This window comes from Cryptomeria japonica, chromosome 11, assembly GCF_030272615.1.
Source record: "Cryptomeria japonica chromosome 11, Sugi_1.0, whole genome shotgun sequence".
In the NCBI taxonomy this organism is placed as follows: domain Eukaryota; kingdom Viridiplantae; phylum Streptophyta; class Pinopsida; order Cupressales; family Cupressaceae; genus Cryptomeria; species Cryptomeria japonica.
This window is the reverse complement of record NC_081415.1, coordinates 199,153,778-199,175,040: the sequence shown is the minus strand read 5'-3', so window position 1 is coordinate 199,175,040 and position 21,263 is coordinate 199,153,778. Positions and strand designations below refer to the sequence as shown.

At 35.9% G+C, this 21,263-nt stretch overlaps 1 protein-coding gene across 8 annotated transcripts in view; it reads left to right on the top strand.

Annotated features, from left to right (window-relative positions):
- The window catches only part of LOC131041176 (CBBY-like protein), a 172,234-nt gene that overhangs the window by 67,908 nt on the left and 83,063 nt on the right, over positions 1-21,263 (top strand). For 7 of the 8 annotated variants that reach the window (XR_009104983.2, XM_057974188.2, XM_057974173.2 and 4 more), the window contains exons 8-9: positions 6,449-6,603; positions 6,746-6,830. Coding sequence is in view for 7 of the 8 variants with exons in the window: in XM_057974188.2 (XP_057830171.2) it covers positions 6,449-6,603; positions 6,746-6,830 (240 nt within the window). In the remaining variant the exon portion in view is untranslated. The remainder of the gene's footprint in view (positions 1-6,448; positions 6,604-6,745; positions 6,831-21,263) is intronic. The other variant, XM_059213904.1, reaches the window with a different exon arrangement.

Genomic DNA, 21,263 nt, shown 5'->3' with positions numbered 1-21,263 from the left:
TAATTATATTTATAACACATATTAGGATTCTTGTCAACCATTTGCATATTCAGATCTTTTTACTTAATTTCAATTGTATGCATTAACATCTATCATACATAAATAAATTAATATATTAATGCTCTAGTCCTTAGTCTTCTGCTAATGCCTACGTAGGGATAGGGGGTTTGTGTAGGGAGAGGCGGAGTAATTGTGTCACAAGATGGGTAAGTCCCAAGATGGGGTAAGGACATATATTTTTGAAGCCTTGAGGGAGAGTCCCGAGATGGGCATGAATAGGTACCTATTCATGAAACCTTGAGGGAGCCTACTTGTAGATTGTTTCCAAGCACCCTAGTACAATAATTCCATCATCCTCCGTTAGGGTTAGGGAAGAATCAAGGGCAAACCCTGAAAATAATTAGTATTAATTGTTTTATGAGGAATTAGATGTTTTCTAATCTCAATAACTCTAAGTTATCGGGTTCGCCCTTGGACCCCCCTGGAACCAGTCCTGGTTCGAATGGGTTCCTAGTTCGGGTCCAGTTCGAACTAGGTTCGACTAGGGTTCAAAAAACATAGAGGTGGTTCATCCCTTGTCAAACCTAGACTTAGCAAGTTGAGGTTTGACCTGGAATTAGACTTGGCCAAGACTTGAGATATTGAAAAACCATGAAGTGCAGACATTTTAAAAATTAAAGCTTTTCTCATTCACCTTTCAATATAAGAATTTTAAAGACACAATAAAATAATCAAATAGAAGTTACTTTCATCACATCACAAGCATATACTAATTACATGACTATAAAAGTGAATTTTAGCTGAAGGAAACAACATTTTTAAATATATAAATATTGATAAAGTGTTTTAGGTGTACAAAAGAAAATCACAATATAGAGTCATAAAGTATGGTAAAGAAGAGCTTGTAGTGCTTAGCTAAGCATTGCTAGCTCTATCTGAAGTCATGACCTTTTATCTCAAACAAGAATGTAAATGCTGCTATAGCCATAGGAGCATTACTGTAGACAGGGATTGACTCAAAAAACGAAAAGTATATATGTAGTTCAATTACTTGGGAAATAGTCAAAAGAAAAAGAAAAAGAAAAAATCAGGTTATGATTTTGCTATTAGGATTCAACTGTGTACTATTCGAGTCAAACTCATTGACCCATGTTTCATGAGTAGTGGTTCACAAGAACCCATCTCTCATGAGCCAAGTTACTGATAATGCTAGGTTTCAATGTAGGATCATGATTGAATGAGAATAAGAGTGTGAGTGTGAAATATCCCCTGCAGTGGATAGACTGAATATGCAAGGAATATTTACAAACAGTTGGCTGTCAAACTACGTGCTGTGCTGTATGACTGTCTCAGAGTTTTCAGACTTGTTTTGGAGATGGCAATCACAAGTTTACTTCGAAGTATGACTTACAAACAACTATTCAACGATAGCATAATCCCCTAGGATGAATGTGCAACTAGTTCTCAAAGTTATTACACCAATTTGGAAACAAAATCACTCTTTTACAGCTGACTGTAATTTAATCAAACAGTTGGCGTGAAGCTGCAAATAATGAACAGTGATATGTAAACTAATTTACTCCTTTATATAAGAGTCAATTAGGCTCTTCAAAACACTTAGCAAAGTTCATTGATTTACTCAGAAAATCTGAGGACACATGACAGCCATGGACACATGCATATAATTGATTAATACAAGGAAATTCTGATGCTAAATGAACCTGACTTGAATCACCTAGCCTTGACGATGAAGAAGCAAGCAATATTCCATTCTTTGGAGCCTCCACTAAGCCAAATTGAATTATTAATTTGTTTCCCAAAATCGCCCCTGCTGCTATACTGCAGATTTCTATCACTTGATTGACAGCAATTCGGTCACCTTTCAATCACTAAACTTTATTGCTGACCTACCCAAATAATATCGTCCTCCTCCAATGGTGGATTTGCTGTTTGGACTAGGCAATATAAGCAAAATCATGGGTAATGGAGGTCTGGTTTGTATTTGTTCTTAGATCTGATGTGACCTCTGAAACCTTCTTATTACTTCTCCCAAATGCTCCTAAGTGAAACGCCTTATGTCCCCAATGCCAGCGCTGTACTTCAATGAATGTCTTGATGCTTTAACAAGGAGATAGTAACAAAATCGTGGGAGAGAAGGTAATGGCTCGATCTTCTTCAGACTGGTCTATCAGCTGCAAACTTCACTCAACCCTCCTTCAAAACTTCTAAGGTGACTCGCCCTTTGTCTTTAATACAAATCGATGTTAGTGAGGGCCAATTGAGCCAAATCATGGCTTTCCCCAAATCTGATATAAATCTGAAGAATAGCTGAGATTAAGAACTCAGTAAATGTAGTGCAATCAGCTCCAAATGGTAGAATTGTTGTAGACACTTTGATGCCAAAAATATCTCCAATATGAACCCAAATATAACCGGCCCTTGGCCACCAATGAAGCTCAATTGCGATGACTGAAGTATCACCTCAATATAACCCCTCGAGAGATCGTTCACTCCCTTAGTTATGCTATCAATGAGAGTTTTCATTCCCAAAGACAATATTCTGCAAAAACCCCTTGGCTCTACAAAACTCAATCAATATCAAAATCAATTCCTAGGCCTGCCTTGTAGCTCAACTAGATCTCCCTTTATACCTTTTCAGTCCATCTCTAGAAGCTTCTAGAAATAATATTAAAATTATATTATTTCACTTAAGTGACTTTATGATATAATTTTTAATTAAGTCACTTTATTAAATTAATTAAATATAAATTCATCTTTTAATATTTTAATTTATTTGATAACTTTATAAATAATTAACTTAATATTATTAATTAAAATCATAGTTGAAAAACTTGGACTCGACAAGCCCAAAATTTTTAAAAAACTCGAGACTCACAAAAACTCGGGAAAAAAGTTGGCAATAACTCGGTAACTTTATCGAGCAATTGAAAATATAGTCATATAATCATATTACATTTTAACTAGTTATTTAGTCATATAATCATATTACATTTTTATTTGCTTTCAAAAACTAGATGAAAACCTTGGTGCATCCTGTCTCATGGCCAAAAAATAGAAGTTGTGAATCAAATTTGTAATTCCTGACGAGTTTTTCTCGAGAAATAGGGTTTAACCTGCGAGTATTTCCTCAAAAATGCTGCGTGTTTTTATCGAAACTTAACTAATTAAATTAATTAATTATTCTTACTCCAAAAATGGGGACATTACAGAGTGCGCCAGGGGACGTAACCATAGGGTACCCAAACTGATAGGGGTGTACATTGGCTGTCCCATCATTGCTCCCAATGGGATTATAAAATAAATAAAAATGCCAAAACTTTCAATAACAAGCATACTATGGTTTTTCTAGGGTTGTGTCTTTCCTTAACACTGTCATTTGACCTCAACAATGTAAGTTACGACCACAAATGTATCTCAATTATTCAATAATATATGCAAGCATGCAAACTTTGAATTGTGTGTCATTCGTGAAAGATGCCAACTGCTGACTGGCACAACCTGATAGCTTGGTTTCTATAAAATTCTTTGATCAGCGTGTAGATGTTTTGGGTTTTGAAGAGATTTTGAGGATAACTTGCGTGTTATTGACTTTTAGAATGTTGCACAATAGATACAATACCAATAGAAAACTAAACTAATTCTGAAAATTGAAAATCAGAACTCTGATTTTATTACAGCAGTTCAATTTGAGAAGGAAAGGCAATTTATTTTGCTCAAGGTGCAAATTTGCATACCAAGAGTCCTAAGCTTGCCTGGTTGAGCCTCCTTATTTGACTAAACTTCAATACATGTTGATGTGGGAGCTCCAAGAGTGTGGCATTAGCTCCAAAAGACTTTATTGACTTTGAAATGAATTACCAAAAACAATTGGAGAAGAATTATGCAAACCCAAACTAATTTCCAAAACCTGGCCAGGAGAAGACAACAAATTTGACCTCTTTTCCCCAATAAATTGCACATGTAGCTCAAATGAAATATGGATTCTTTGAAATAACCACTAATCTACCTTAATCCTATTGAGACATGGACCAGCTAGGACTTGAACCTAGGACCTTCCATACGTTGTTGGAGTGCTCTACCACTGAGCTACTGGCCCCTCTTGGACCAGTCCATCGTCGGTTCGGGTGTGGCTTATTTCCAACACCAACACCGCCCCTTAAGCCACACCTCTCGTGTGCTTGGGGCTCCTAGCCTGGACCTAGCTCTGATACCATGTTGAGACATGGACAAGCTAGGACTCGAACCTAGGACCTTCCATACGTTGCTGGAGGGCTCTACCACTGAGCTACTGGCCCCTCTTGGACCAGTCCATCGTCGGTCCGGGTGTGGCTTATTTCCAACACCAACAAATCCAATCCCAACAATGAATTCTCTAGCAAAAGTTGATTCCAAAACCCTCCTGTTTATTTATTTGATCGCCCAGGCTAGCTAGAATTGGTATGGCCTAGCTGGGAAAGTACGGCTGGCCCCAAATTTGCACAAATTTCACTGAAAATGATCAAACTTCTGCCCACATCTGAATTTCAGAATGATAACCTGCTGTAGCTGTCATTAAAACTTTGATTTTAGCCCTCCTTGACCAAATATAAGCATTCTAGGCAAATCGGTTTGTTGAAAAGTGAGAGGGATTTTGTCCTATCACCAAGAAATGGAGGTTTTTGTCCCCAATTCCACTCTAGAACTCTGCCAAACTCGTTGCAGACCTGTAGAAGATAATATTCTCTCAAAAGATAAACAACTCAATGCCAAAATGATTGTCAAATTCACTTTTTATTTCAGCTCTAACCCTACTTTCGAATTAGGGTTTCATCTCCCCATTTATGAATAAAATAACTCTATTTTATTTATGCCTCCTTATGAAAATTGAACCACAAGGGACCTCCATCGTTATTTTAATTTGGCCCCTTCATTATTATAGTAATATTTGCTAAAACGCCTAGGTAAGAGGGCCAATGAATTATTATAACTTATTTCCCCATAAAGTGATTATAATATCACTTTATTATTATTTTATTAAGTCCGAACTTAGGAAATATTAAAATAAATATTTCCTTATTTATTAATAAAATGAGATTCGGGACTCAAATTGGAATTCCGTTTGAAGTGCTATGGTCATCGATGCCACCTGAGTCCTGCAGGCTATCTGGTAGTGATCCCCTAAAAAGTAGGAATCCTCCTAGAAAGTAGGAAACTATCTCCAAACCTCTAGAAATGCTCAAAAGCGATCTTGCTATGCTCCGTGGCCCTCCGGGTGGTCAACTAGTCAACTGGCAATCCTCCCTAAAAAATAGGACCCCTCCCTAAAATTTAAGAGATGGTCTCAAATGATCCAAAATGGTTCCTAGACACCTTGGGACCAACTCTTAGTCATTCCCTAAAAAAAAGGGATCCCTCCTAAAATCTAGTAACTGTCGTCTGAATGACCGAATCAGCTCACAAAGCCCCCTGCAAGGCTCCATGATTGCTTAATGGGTTCCCTCTTCACTCCACTGGCCTACGGGAACCAAATGATGGGCCAATCCCTGCTCAACTGCCTGTCACCTAGGAAGGGAACATTACAATTCGGCGCTCTCACATTTTGTGCATCCATTCTTCCAATAGTATTTGACCTTGCAACAAAAGTGCATTTTCATTCTCTTAGTAGTCCAATGGCTAACCTATATCTGAGTGTTATCTGATAATTTTCAGGCCTTGTAGTCTTGGTTGCATATTTATATGCTTATTGTTTTTGCTGTGCTTGTTTTCTTTTCAGAAACACAACAGAGCATTTTTGAATCCAAGTGCTTATATATTATATCTGTATTCGCTATTTTCTTTTTGATTTCCATGGGTCTAGTTTGGTTTTTTGTGGACATTGTATAGAGGTTTGTTTCATTTTCCTTTTTGTATTATTTGGGAATAACAGCATATGATAGTCTTTAATTTAAACAAAATTAAGAGTAAAGTTAGCATATTTTAATTTGGTTATAAATAAGTGGAAATGTGAAATGTATGTGCCAATTAAGTATGTTTAGAATAGGTGTAATCCCTGGTAAAGCGTCCCATTAAGATAATTTTTCATAATTTGATAAAACTGGTTTCCCATGGTTGGTGGAGTTTGAAATATTCCAACAAATCTATCATTCACATTTTCTTTGATATAATCATATATATAATAATCAGTTCTTTCCATAAATGATTAAGCAGTTGAAAACATAACAGTCTCTCTTAGCAATTTTGGCTTTTTCTTGTTTTAAAACTGAAGAATCAAAAGTTTACATATAATACTAGAGGAAGATATCTGTTTGTTAGTTGAAAGGTGTATAGTTCACCCAATTGATTTGGGTGATGAATTAAAAAAACAATACATTTATTGTGCATTCAAGAGTGTATAATGTTGTTTTCAGAAAGCTGCTGTCTGAAAACTACGTGCTTTGACAAGTTGCAGTTACATTGTTGAGAAATTGGGATCAGAAAGAATTTCTAAAACTAGAATAGTGGGTCAAGCAGAGGTTGACAAAAGCTTTTATGGACAATTAATATTGGGAAAAGGAATCTCTGCTGGGACAGATGAACTTTTAGCAAAAGAAGTGGCAAAAGCTGGTATCATCTTTTTTATTCCAATTGATGACGTAAAATGCAAAAATTTAGTCTCAACATGCGCAAATGTTTATTTTCTTGCAACCGATGGACAATGTGATGACACAATAATGAGGCTTAAGATTCTTACAATTGTTATGGGCAGTTGCTGGTGAGAAGCAAAGAGTAGCAGAAGAGGTGGCATCCATGTTGAACCTGAGTGTAGAAATTGATACAACTCCAGATGAAATGTATGTTTTCTACTTCCTTTTCTGTGGCATTTTTTTATAGCTTCTATGTTTTCCTTATCATTTTGTACCCACTGTAATACAGATATTCTTAATTGTAGTCTTGTAGACTATTCAATTACATTAAATAAATAAGGTAATTCATCAAGTTAAACATCCACATAGATCGGTGCATGTTTATTCGAAGATTCGTTTATTATTTTATTGTGTCAAAACAGGGTGTAGGATGTGTTATATGTTGGAGTAAGCCAGGAATCTGAAAGGACAAAAATAACCTTCCACTAGTGAAACGATGAATGCAATAGGATATGTATCGTATGCAAATGAGTGTGTGTAAATACAATGATCAACCTTACATATATAGGAAAGGTAGAGGAAGTGAGAAGGTATGAGTGAAACTTTGACTATCCCTCCAAAGGTGCAACACTTGTGAGCTTACTTGACAAGTGTATGAGCAAGTGGCAAGTATGCATGCAATAGGGGTCTCAAATGATGAGGACACATGTCTCAATCCTATTAGGTGAAACAAAGGTATGAAAAAGCCTAAGTAAACTTAAGCTAAGTGTGAATAGGTCAATCCTAGAAAGTTTAGCTAACTAGTTTGAAATTGACTCTATTTACACTAATATAATATTCAAGCTCAAACTAACCATATTAGACAAAATTCCTACTATATCAAGGCAAAAGAATTTGCATTCTTGTATGCCAATCTTCTTTGGATTTGATAGATTGTATTCTATGCAAAAGAATCATTGGAGGGCAACCCCTGGTGCTATTTTTCAGCAACGAACACAAGGTTTATATGTAACAGTGCAAATAAACAAATTATGTTAATGGACAAATTGCTTTTTTTGTACATGATACTTATGTAAACAGCCTTTGTGTGCCCTAAATTGAGTAGTTTTAAGTGCTGAAATGTGCAAGTAATTCCCAAACATGAACAAGACTGAAAACACCTAAAAAACAGGGAAAGAGGATATTGTTTGGAAAAAGATCATAGTGAAACTTGAGAGTGAGGAGTAAGCATACTCAAGTCATTATCTTCTCCAAATTTTTACAAGTGACTTTCCCAAGGTCTTTAGAGGCACTTTGCAACCACATTAGTATCCAAACACATACATATCAGCTTTACAACTTGCTCAGTAACAAACTCCTAGCAACACTCAACAAAGGGAACCATGATGGGTTCTGCCTCTCGATCCTGCCAGGGGTTGCCACCCCCAAACTACTGATCTAGTTTTAGAAAACAAGGAATAAAAATAATTTTGTGTTGTATTATATGGAAAGCAACTTGTTTTTATCTTGAGTTTTTCCTAATCAATTGAATTCCTTTTATGATTTTGGTTTGTTGACATAATCCCAATTCTGTGTAATGCTACAATGATATTAAGTCATTTAACTTATACTTAATATTTTTTAGTTGACAATTGATGTTGAATTATTAATTATCAGTTTGTGTTCTCAATTGTCTATTTGACAGTCACAATTAGAGGGTTTAATGAAGGGAAAACTAACAATGTAAATTAATGCAAACACACAAATCTTATCGGAACATTATATCTTTCAAACACAATGCACAACATAATTGTAGAAATGAATTATTGACTGAAAAATGAAATTACAATGAAACTTCAATGAGCTTACAACATGCTAGGTCTCAACCATTTGATTTACAAAGTACATTTGTTAAGATCTTTTGAAATTTAGAAATTCAAAGCTATGCTTCATCATCTAGTTTTGTTCTAGCCTTCTCTAGATTTTTCCTCTAATTTTCCTACTGATTCATAACTTCCTTTCTTGCCTTTGAACCTCCCACCTTCAAATCATTCAAAATTTCCTTTATGTATGTGAATGTAAAGTGATATTTGCCATATAAAAATGCATTGCATTGACCTAGGGGAATATAATAAGGAAATATTAAATTATTTAATCATTAGTCGGCCTTGGAAGCGGACACTACTTTTTGTTGATGCATCTCATGCTAGGAGTCTTCAAATGCAATGTTGCTTTGTACATGACTCTTCTAAGTTCTCAAATTCAATTTAGGAATTGTAGGAATTGATGTGAGATGCAAAAGTTTGCACAAGTCCAAAACAAGGTTTTGTCTTTAAATGTGTAGTTTGGTTTAGGTCCTCACAATGATAAACATAGATGTTTTGAGTATATCTTGATAAAATTTGGCAAAAATGTGTAGAATGTGTTATATAGTTTATGTTCTAGATTGCAACTCAAGATACACAGTTGAGAAGGAATGTGTCATGCAATATTTGATTACTTTGGTTGCTGTATTTGATATGAAGCTTGAACAAATAGATTCAAATGTGGTTAGATGAGATGCTACAAACTTGCCTCACGTTATTTCAAAACAAGTAAAAAACGTTGAAAATGCTTGCAAAACAAACAAAAATTTCAAAAAAAAAATGAAAAAGTGAGGCCCTTGCTTTGGGTCAAATGGAGGGAAACAAAAATTTAGTATGCAGCCTTGTTTGTGCTTTGATTTTTTTGTTTTTTAGAATGTGTTTTGATTGATTTTGCAATGTTTTCAAATAAAAAATATAGTGCAGATAAATAGGAAATATTGCAACAACTTTTCAAATCAAAAAGTAGACAATACACCGAATAACACTACTGAAAATTCCAGATTCTATTTCTGATCTGGAAATATTTTTTCCTCAAAAATAGTGGCAACCCAGATCATAAATTTGCATTACATATCTAATTCCAACATACCCTGAAAATGCAGCAATGAGGAAGTTGGATCTGCTATACAAAACCAACAACTGACACTCACAAAATGGGATGCCACACTCGAGAATCCCTCCCAATTGTAATGAAATGGATATCTTCAAGGCTCCTCACCCTAGGCAACCACAATGAGCATCAAAATAACATCAAAACCCTAACCATCAAGCTTCCTAGAATCCCATGTCCTCCATGAACATGTGTGGCCAGCAAGAAAGGATTGAACAGCGGCAAAAGCTCCTCAAAACTCTTCAAATCTCATTCACCAAATCTGATATGCAATGACCCTCTAAATTTTGTTGATACAAACTCTCTAGTTAACCCAATTTATGTTCTTTGCATGAAAACACCAACATATTTTCCAGATTATGTCTTTCAATAATGTGGAGAATGTTGTTTGTAATGGTTTCCCTCCTCACAAACCAAAGAGAAGCAATCTCCTCCAGAAGAAATAGCAATATGAAATATCAAAACTCAACATTCCAAATGAGCTTCACAAAACCCCCTTTATAGCTCTCCCAAGCAAATCAGCCCTTTTAACTTTTGCCTTTTATTTAATAAAAATCACTCTTTTTAATCTCCCAATATAACACTAAATAATAAAGACCCATCCAATTAAAACAAATCACCCTTTAGTTAATAATTGGCCTCTATAGCCCATTAAATAAATTTAAATAACGATAAAGTTAAAGATTTAATTTAACTTTATTAATTAAAACTTATCATTATTTTATTTAAAAGAACTGGACTATATAAAACGTTGAGATAATCATCAAAATTGAATCAACGGAAAATACTAAAAATAGTAGCCCTGCCAACTGGCTCATTCGGTGCTCAAAATTGACTTATTGAAAATAGTGAGTATTGGAAGACTAACCCATATTCACTCCAAAAAGGGTATTGTGCACATAAATGTTCATGAAATGCAATGATATTATTAAAAGAATTCATATGTACATATAGCATTCATGAAGACGATGTTTCTATTAAGAAACAATCGTAAACTAGAGAAAAATAGAAAATAACAAAATGTACAATAATTACATATTTGACCATTAAATAAACATAAAAGATATTATTCTAATACCCTCCCTTAATGGTCAATCTATCAACTACACCAAGTTGCCCCCTACAAACTTGTCCGGGCTCAAAGACTTGGTGAGGATATCTACTGCTTGATCTGCCATCAGAACATACAACAACTGAATTGATCCTTCTTCAACCTGCTTTCGAATGACATGGCAATGAAGTTCAATATGTTTGGTTCTCTCGTGGAAGACTAGATTCTTGGCCAGTTTGAACACCCTTTGATTATCACAATAAAGGGGAGTAGGACCCGCTTGAGACATTTGCATGTTTGACAGCATTTGTCGAAGCCAAATTGCCTCACAAGCTGCCTTAACTGTTCCTTGATACTCAACTTTTGTTGAGGAAAGAGCCACTACCTGCTACTTCTTACTAGTCCATGTGACTGCACCGTATCCCAAACTAAAAACATACCCAAATGTTGATTTTTTGTCATCAACTGATCCTGCCCAATCTGAGTCTGTATAACCAGAGAGTCTAGGATCGTGATTCCTGTTGTACAAAAGTCCAAAATCAAAAGTGTCCTTCACATAACGCAACACACGCTTCGCTACTACCCAATGATCAACCTTTGGAGCTGTCATGAAGCATGAAATGTAGCTCACTGCAAAACTGAGATCAGGCGTAGTAGCAATAAGGTAGATGAGACTGCCCAACAGTTGCTTGAATGCTAATTCATTTACCACAGGTGAATCCGATTTAGCTGTCAACTTCAACCCTTTCTCCATAAATGTAGATGCAGTTTTGTAGTGTTGCATCCTAAACTTGTCCAACAAACTTTGAGCATACTTAGACTGAGAAATGAAGATACTACCTTCAATCTGCCAAACTTCAACACGTAAACAATAGTGGAGAAGTCCCAAGTTTGTCATGTCAAAGGATTGGCACAAACTCTATTTGATTTGATCGATCAAAGTTGTTGAACTACCAGTGATAATTAGGTCATCAACATAGACAACAAGAATAAGAATATCATCACCAATGTGTTTGACATTTAGATTAGAATCAGATGGACTCCTCTAAAAGCCATTATTTGTGAGGTACTTGTCAATCTTGATGTACCAAGCCCGAGGAGCCTATTTAAGCCATAGAGTGCTTTCACCAGTCTGCACACCTGATGTTATTTTCCAGCAACCTTAAACCCTAGAGGCTATGTCGTGTAGACCTCTTCCTACATCTCATAGTTGAGGAATGCACTCTTAACGTCCATCTGATGGACTTTCCAACCAAACTGAGTTGCTAAGGCAAGGACAAGCCGTATGGTACTCATTTTGGTTGTAGGAGTAAAAGCCTCCTCATAGTCAATACCTTCCTTCTGTGAGAAACCCTGAGCAACGAGACGAGCTTTGTACTTGTCAAGAGTTTCATTAGCTTTGTACTTAACCTTATACACCCATTTGCAACTAATGGGCTTCTTCCTTGGAGGAAGATCAGAGAGGACCCAAGTGTTATTCTTCAGAAGACTCTGGTGTTCAGCTTCCATAGCCTTTTCCCACTCAGGAATCCCTTTAGCCTCAAAATATGTTTGAGGCTCAAAAACACTATGAATGTTGGCCATGAGAGCATAGTTAACTGTATTTTGTTGCTTGCCCTTATTTCTGGAAGATCTACCCTCAATGAGCTCATTAGGATGAAGATCACTGATGGTCTTAGCCCACCATTTAGGCCAGAGAGTAGAAGTGCCAACATCAGATGCAGGAGGAATAACCGGAACTGGAGGTGGAACAGGATTTGGAACAAGTGGAAGATTAGCATCATCCGAAGGAAATTCAGGTAGGGCATCATCAAATTCAGAATCTGCATCATCCCTCACATCAGTTGAGCTAAATGGAAGATGGACACCTAAATCAAACAAGGAAAGCTGAAAAGGTCCTCCTTCTTCATCAAAAACAACATCACGACTGAAGATAAGATGATTAGTGTCTACATCAATCAGTCGGTAAGCCTTGTGGTTGTCACTATACCCTGTGAACATAAGCTTCTGACTCTTGGAATCCAACTTGGAGCGCTTGGCATCTGGAATCCATACATATGCTTAAGAGCCAAAAACTTTCAGATGATTGATCCTGGGTTTACGACTAGTCCAAGATTCCTCAGGAGTCTTCCCCTTAACAACATGTGTGGGAGACCGATTAAGGAGATAGATTGTAGTGTATACTGCTTCTGCCCAATATTTCTTAGGAACATTCCTGTGTTCCAACATCGACCTAGCCATTTCTGTAATGGTGCGGTTGCGACGTTCTACATTGTTGTTTTGTTGAGGAGTGTACGGTGTGGTTAATTGACATTTTATGCCATGTGTATCACAAAAAGTGGAGAAAACAATAGAACAAAACTCCCCCCCATTATCAGACCTAAGAGTAATAATAGGAACAACCAAACTCTATTTCTACTAAGGTCTTAAAATTCTGAAATACAGGAAACACATCTAATTTATGTCTAAGAAAGTACACCCACATTTTACGACTGAAATCATCAAAGAAAAGCAAGAAATACCTGCACCCAGTAACAAAAGGTGTATTCATTGGACCACATACGTCAGGGTGAACCAACTATAGTACCTTAGAGGCTCGCCATGAGTCACCATCCTTGAACGGTGTCCTATGCTACTTCCCAGCCTGACAAGCTTAACAAACTCGCCGATTTTGAGTTTGAATTTCAGCTAGGCCATGTACTAAATCTTCTCGAACAAGCTGAGCAAGGTAGTGAATATTCAGGTGACCATATCGCTAGTGCCAAAGACTGCTGATAGAAGATGATTTAGCTGCAAAGGCATGCTCAAGAGAATCACCTGTATCCACAAGTTCGTAAAGACCATGATTCTCAATGCCAACAGCTACAGTAGTGCGTGTCGCACGATCAATAATCGAACACTTGTGTGCACTAAATATCACATCAAGTTGATGAGAGTGCTGCATAATCTGGCTCACGGAGAGAAGGTTCAGTTCCATGCCTGGAACGTAGTATGCATTGAGGAATATATGATTCCTCCCACCAAACTATATCTAAATGTTGCCCTTACTGACAACAGTATACTCTTCACCTCCCAAAAAATGATTAAGTCGGTGTAAGGAGAGAAGTTTGTGAACCAATCATGCCTGTGAGTGAAATGTCGAGAGGAACCAGAGTCTATGTACTAGGCAAAATATTTCACATGATTTGCAAGAAGCTTCGCTATGAAAGCGTAGAATGCAGATTCTTTTTGCCTAGAGTGCTCTGCGACATTGGCCTTAGGTTGAGACCCTTCCTGCTTCAGTTGTTCGGAAGCTATCTGATTGCGACAATCCTTGATCAAGTGGCCATATTTGTGACAATAGTTGCATTGAACCTTCTTGTTCGAACCATCCTGAGACTGATTGGAGCCCTTCTACTGAGATGACTGAGATTTGCCTTTATCCTTGTGAAAGGATTTGGCTGCAAAGGCTTGTTCTGAGGAGGACGAAGTGGCACTGTTACCAAACTGTTGTTTCTAAAGGTCTTGCTGTAGAAGTTTGGTGCATAACTCGGGAAACTTCAAGTCAACATTTGTTGAAGTAATGTTGAGAGTTTCTATGAAGTGTTCATAAGATTTTGGTACACTTTTCAAGGTGATGACTACCATATCCTCTTCCTTCATTTTTCGACCAATAGCTTCGAGCTGATCTCAAATGTCTTTAATCTTCGTGAGATGCTCGTGTAAGGACATATGTTCATCCATCATAATGGAGAACAAGTGGTTCTTCAAGAAGAATGCTCGACTTTTGTCGGATGACTCATGCAATTCCTTTAGGTGCTTCCAAATATCTGATGTTGACTTGCCAAAGGGAATCTGAGGCGATTGATCACCTGTGATGGAGAGCTTGAGGAGCATAATGGCTTCTCGATTCCGCTCATCAAACTTGTCCTGGTCCTGTCTGGTTGTGGTAGGACGAGATTCTTTTCCCAAAATGAGATCATCAAGGCGACAATATTCAAAGATGGTCAACATGCGTTGCTTCCATGTGTTGTAATTTTTGCCGTTGAATCGCTAACTGCCCTCTAAAATGATGTTGGTTAATGACGCCATTGTGCATGCTTCCCAAGGCACAAAAACGATAAATCTGAAAAGACTTAAAACTAAAACATAGGTAGAATCAGGTATTGACTTTGAAGAAGACGAAGTACGGCTGGCAGGAATCCCAAGGTACAGATATCTGCAGACCCAGAAAATTCTAACGACGACCCAAAAAACTTTGCAAAAAACCCCGAAAGAACTTGTGATCAAAAACCGATTCCGGCAAAAATCTAAGGGTTTTCTACAAAACCCTGGCCAACTGAAACCTTGGATCGTCAAAATTTGTGCAGGAGCTGTAAACAATCCATGGGTTTGATGAAGAAAATTTCAGAGTGTTCGGAAACCCTAGCCGTCGCCGAATCAAAAAATCACAGACAAACTGTAGGCCTTCGAGGGACTAAAAGGCACATAAATTTTTCAGAAAAGAAATCACACCGAGCAGAAGAAATTATGCAATTAACAAAGGAGAAATCCGTCGGGTGGGAAGAGCAGAGGCATGCAGAGCAAACAAAGAGTGAAAAATCACGTCGCACATAGAAGAGAGAACAAGTCACACGAAAAAGAAATCGCGGGCAAGAAAAAATGACGAAATGTGCAAGTCATGAGCGAAGAATGCACCAAATTGTGGGTTTTGAAAAACAAAACGTCGTCGGTTTGTAGGAAACAAATCCAACGTAGGCAGAATGAACAGAAAAAATGGTGCCCAAAAATGCAAATCGTAGAAGAAAGCTCTATCAGTCACGAAAAAACACACACCCGAAAATCCAATGATCTAAAAATGCCCGAAGAAATTCGTTTTTCATAAAATTCTAACAAATTTCGTTTGAAATTTTAGAAAAAAACAAATTGTGATCTTTTTAGCTCTGATGCCATGTTCATGAAATGCAATGATATTACTAAAAGAATTCATATGTACATATAGCATTCATGAAGACGATGTTTCTATTAAGAAACAATCGTCAACTAGAGAAAAATAAAAACTAACTAAATGTACAATAAATCACATATTTGACGATTAAATAAACATAAAAGATATTATTCTAATAATAAAAACAGTGGAAGCTCAACTAAAAATCACATCCTGCCAAACTATTGGACAAATTGCCTCCAAAGTTCCCTAACCCCTACACATTAGTCTACTGGAACCCAACTGGATAGGCTAACGGTCCACCAACTCAATTGGTTAGGAAGGCGACATGACACAAATGGTTCACCTTAGCGGAAGATAATTATTTGGAATTTTTTTTAATTTATTTTTGATAAAAGGCGCACACACCTAAAATTATATTAAAATATATAGTAAAAAGGAATAGACTCAAAGAAAATTGCCTAAAGCAAAACCACCCAAAAAATTAACCAGTGTCTATAACAAATTACATAAAAAATTGCCTAGAGCAAAATCACTCAAAAACTTAGAAAGGATTTATAACACATTACATAAACTGATGAACAACTAATAGACATATAGATACCTGGAATAAACATTTAAGTCTACAACAAAATGAATTGGATGGACCTGATTCTCCTTCTCTTCACCAAGTGGGACTTTGGGAGTTGGCTGGTGTGGGTGATCATTAAATTAGGAACAACAAAGCTTGAAATGTGGCTTCAACCTTTTCCACTTTTTGAGACCAATTTCAGATTGATGAGACTGGAGAGAATTGCTGACTATTATTGAGCATGCATTGTGCAGTCCATCTTAATGACATTATAGACATAGTTCATAGTGAGAGATTGTTGAATATCTTTGTGGCTAAGTCCCCTACTAAGAGCTCAACTAGCGAACAAGTTGTAATTCCTTGGAGCATAATTAAACGTGTCCTTCAAAATCAGACAATTTGAGAGAAATAGATGATATGTGGAAATTCATATAGAAACTCATAGACACAGTCTATCTTAAAGACCTTGGCTAACAAGTTTACATCAAAATTGCCTTGGATTGGGTATTCCCATTTGTGCACTAGAAAAAAAATGCTTTTAATCAATTTTACCTACATTCCTTTAGCTTATAAAACATTTAAAATATGCAAATCAATAAGACCTTCAATGCATTATATTATGTTTTTCACAACACCAGAATAATACCTGTGTCCGCTTTGCTACATTTGACATCTATGACATAGGAAAGATAAAATTCGATGTAGGTTTGAATTTATAGTTTTCTATAGAGCATTAAACTTCACACATTTCAACGGTTGTCAAAACTTGCTTTGATGGGATATTGATTATGCTAACCTGCTGAGACAATCAAGAAATGAAGCTAGCGAAAAGACCCCTCATGTGTGAGGAGATTTTAATGATTGTTGGTCATGTTTCACCGTTTCCCAAATCTTTGGAAAACAATGAATTTTTCTTTTCAAACTTTGAAACTTTAACATGCATACTAGGTTGGCAAGAACATCTACCAATTCGATTCCTTCTCTATAGCAATGAGAAAGTTCAAAGTAATCAAACTAAGCAAAGAGATCTTAGACTTCTTGAAGAATACTACTAATTTTCCAATTACAAGATGTTTTTTGCTTAAATGCACTTATAATAAATAGTGAGTTCCCTTAAATCTTTAGACTTCTACAATTCTTCTTTTTGGCCAGATTTAGTTCTATTAGCAAAGCCTGAGCTTTTGCTTCATTGTTTGTCCCAATTGTGGAAGTTTAACTACCATGGTTGCAATTATTTTCCCTACACTATCTCTATTTACACAACCAGCTCCCAACACTCTTGTATTACTTCTCAAGGGACCATCAAAGTTCAACTATACACTTGAGCTATCAAGAAGTGTCCAAGTAATCTTGCTACAACCAACCATAGTTTTAGATGTCTTTATATTATTAGGAGGCTTTAGAGAAGGCCATTCTTTGAGAAGGAGAGAGTCCTAGGAAAGAAAAAATAAGTTTTGAAAAATACTTCTTTAGTACTTGGGACAACACAAACTCATAAATAGACTTTTCAATTTTGAAAGCAACTTCTTCAAGACTCTACATCTTTTGTTTGAATATCCTTCTATTTCTTTCCAACCAAATGTTTCATATTAAAATACGAGATACTTCCCAAATAGATGAAAACATGAAATGCACATATAAATAGGGCCAACTAAGAAAGAGATTGAAGATGTTAATTTGCAGAGGGCATTGCCAATCCAATTTCTTCTATAGCCAATACCAACAACTATAAGCAAATACCAACAGCTACAAGCAAAGGAGTAATTCGAAATGAGATGGTTTACATGACTTAATGTTGGATAGACTCGATGTATTGATGTGATATGCTGGTAACAGAAAGGGACTTACATTTTGCAAAACAGCTGGAACTTGGAAAGTAACTTTACTTCTACCAAACAAAGGTCAAAGGGAGAGGGATAGAGAATCTAATCTAATTTAGACCTACGAACAATGATGATAGTGAATGATGCTTAGATAGACAAACTCCTTCAATCAAGCTTTGCTTTGCCATGATAACAACAACCACACAAAACTGATGCAATCTCCAATGGTAATAAATGATTTTCATATTGAAAACACCCATTCAAATACCCAATGCTCGTGCAATCCCAATGAACATCCACAATCGAACTATTGCAACAATAAGGTTCAAACTAACTATGCACTACAATTTGCAATCAACAAATTACAAATGGTATGAACACCAAGGAATTCATCACATGTCATTGCATTTCTCCATCAAAATCAATGAACTTTAACTAAATTTGAAGAAGTAGAAACCATTCATCATGTAGAAACACACATAAAGATCCACCATATCTTCAATGAAACCATATGTTTATTCCAATATAGTCTTGGCAACAATTCCTGGTCTTCTCCTCTTACTCTACTGCTACTCTATTTTCTAACTCAGTCAAGTGAAGAATTGTTTGTAGCGAATAGTGGGGATGAGGGTTAATTTTGAAGCAAATATAATAATGTTTCTATTTTTGAGACCCTAGCAAGATTTATTCAAATGTGAGGATTTTGGAGGTTTGGTAAGGATTGGGAAATTGCTGATGAGGAATTCGCTAGTATTTATCAAGAAGAAAATGTCATCAACCCATTGTAAGGGATTCAATGTTTGCCCAAAACGCTTATCATCGATAACAAGAAAGGAAAATGGATATGAATGAGAGGCTTACAAAAAGCCCTATGAATTCTATTAATTCAATACATACAATCAAAATAGGAAGAGCAACTAAGAAGTAAATATGCTTTGATTACTTTGTGGGGATGTCATGTCCCCTCCTTGATCGTTATTTATAATCTAAATGAAACAATTATTATTATAAACTAATATAATCAACAAATGATTATTTGAAATTATTAATATTTAATTATTAAATATTATTATTATTATTATTCACAAATTAATATTGAAAATTATTATACACAAATTATTTAGTAATATGTGAATCACATTTTATTATTAATAGAATTATTCAGAATTTATTAATGTGTGCATTACTTATATCAAAATCAGTTCATAATCAGAAATAACTAGAGAGCATACATTAATAGCATTGAATATTGTCTAAGGAATTAAAAGAAAGACAAAATCCTTAACATTCCACTTTCAAACATTAATAGGGATGTCTATTAAATGACAGCGATCAAAAGAATATAAGGGACAGCGACTAGTTAGAAGACATCAGTTATACGGAGGGAAAGTTTGTGATTAATAATAATGATGCCATATGATAATGGGAGGATATAATAAATGGCTTAGAAGTATGTGAGGTTTCTCAGACAGTAATGCTATCAAAGAATAATCATTGAGATGATCGGTTACATAACATGGCAATTCAAACTGAAGATTTACATCTGATCAAAGCGACTTCCGTTAGAATGCATGGTGATTGTGAATCATATTAAGAATATTAATATTGTGCTAAACAATGATTTATTAAGACAGCGATCTATGGAGCAGCGAATCAAAGTATTTTGTGAAGGATATAGTCATACCCAATGACTGTATGAGTTTGTGGATGATCAGTGGCAGTGACAATAATATTACAGGCTGCGATTATTGTGAAGGTAGTGCTTAGACAAAGAAGCAACTTTGTTAAATATCATGATAAAAATAGAAGTAATCCGATGCAGCAGTTAGCAAGTAATTACATTACAAGAGGCAACAATTACACTACAGATAGTGCACATGATCGACTCTCCAGTAATAATGAAAGTCGAAGTGTGTAAGCCATAAGAGTGATGAAGGTCGAGGTATTAGTGACAGCCCCTGTTTGCAGACTTAGTGACAGCGATGTAATTTGGTAGTGTATGTAATGTCCCTACTCTGAAATATAATTATGTTATTAACAATAATAAAATTAAAATACAAAAGAATAAATATAAAAATTAAAATTAAAATATAAAATAATATAATCAAATATAATTAAAATTTGATTAAAGTTAATGAAAGGTCAAAAGGCATGAAATGATAAGTTGTGACTTCCTCTAAATTGAGATATAAAAGGGAGAAAAGAAACTCATTTGAGGGGGGAGAATTTGGAAAGGAGAAGTGTAGATCTGATTTAAATAATAAGTGCAGATCTGATTATGAGAGGTTGTGTCTTTTCAAAGGGCAGAAATAATGAAGAGTTGCACTCTTTCAAAGGGTGCTAATGGTGAAAGGGTGTATCTCTTGCCAAAGGGTATACATGATGAAGAGGTGTGACCTCTCCCTCACATTGAGAGATATAAAGGAAAGGAATCAAAAGCATCTAGTAAGATCACCATTGATCAGATTAGATCAGAATTGTTATCAAGTTACAGGCAGTAACATTTGTGTTCTTGGTGGTATGCATGGGGATGTGCTTAATAGGTATGCTTAATATATGAAGCCCAATATTGTTCTTATGCAGAATTAATAGTAATACTAATATGGACTGCAATATGTACGACAGCCATACTTAATTTCATATATATATTCATAATACATAAGAAATATATATACTTATAGTCTAAATCATGTTATTACTTTCCGTATTTAAGAAGATGGGATTGAGATGTTTCAAAGAGGGGCAGTCTAAATCCAAGCAATATGTCAAGTCCCAAGATAGGGTGGGGATCAGCGACCCATAAGCCTTGAGGGTATAGACCCAAGATAGGTAAGGGCTTGGATCTGTAAACTTTGAGGAAACCTATTGTAGTTGGTCTCTAAGCACTTTGGTAACATATGTAAACCCTTCTCCCCTAAACTGAAGTAGTAGCAGGGTTTGATATCTATATTAAGAACTATGAATAATGAAATTAATCAGCTAATGAGAAAAATAGACGAGCACTATTAATAACTTATTGAAGAAAATCTATCAATTTTAGTATATTTAAATAGATCAGGTAGGGGACATTACAGGGGAGGCCTTTTTTTTGTGTTTATAGCTCTTTGGAGTACTAGGGCTTCACGTTGCCTTGCGTTTGTTGGTCTCATGTTTATATTGGGGGCATGCCTTGTGATGCACGAGCATCCAGGGGTGTAGGGCAATCTTGTATCATCCAAAAATATTGGAAGTTTAATTTTCTGTTAAGGCTAGGTGAACAAATATAAATGGCAAGCATCCATAGGTTTTCATATACATAGGAAAGTGTCATAGC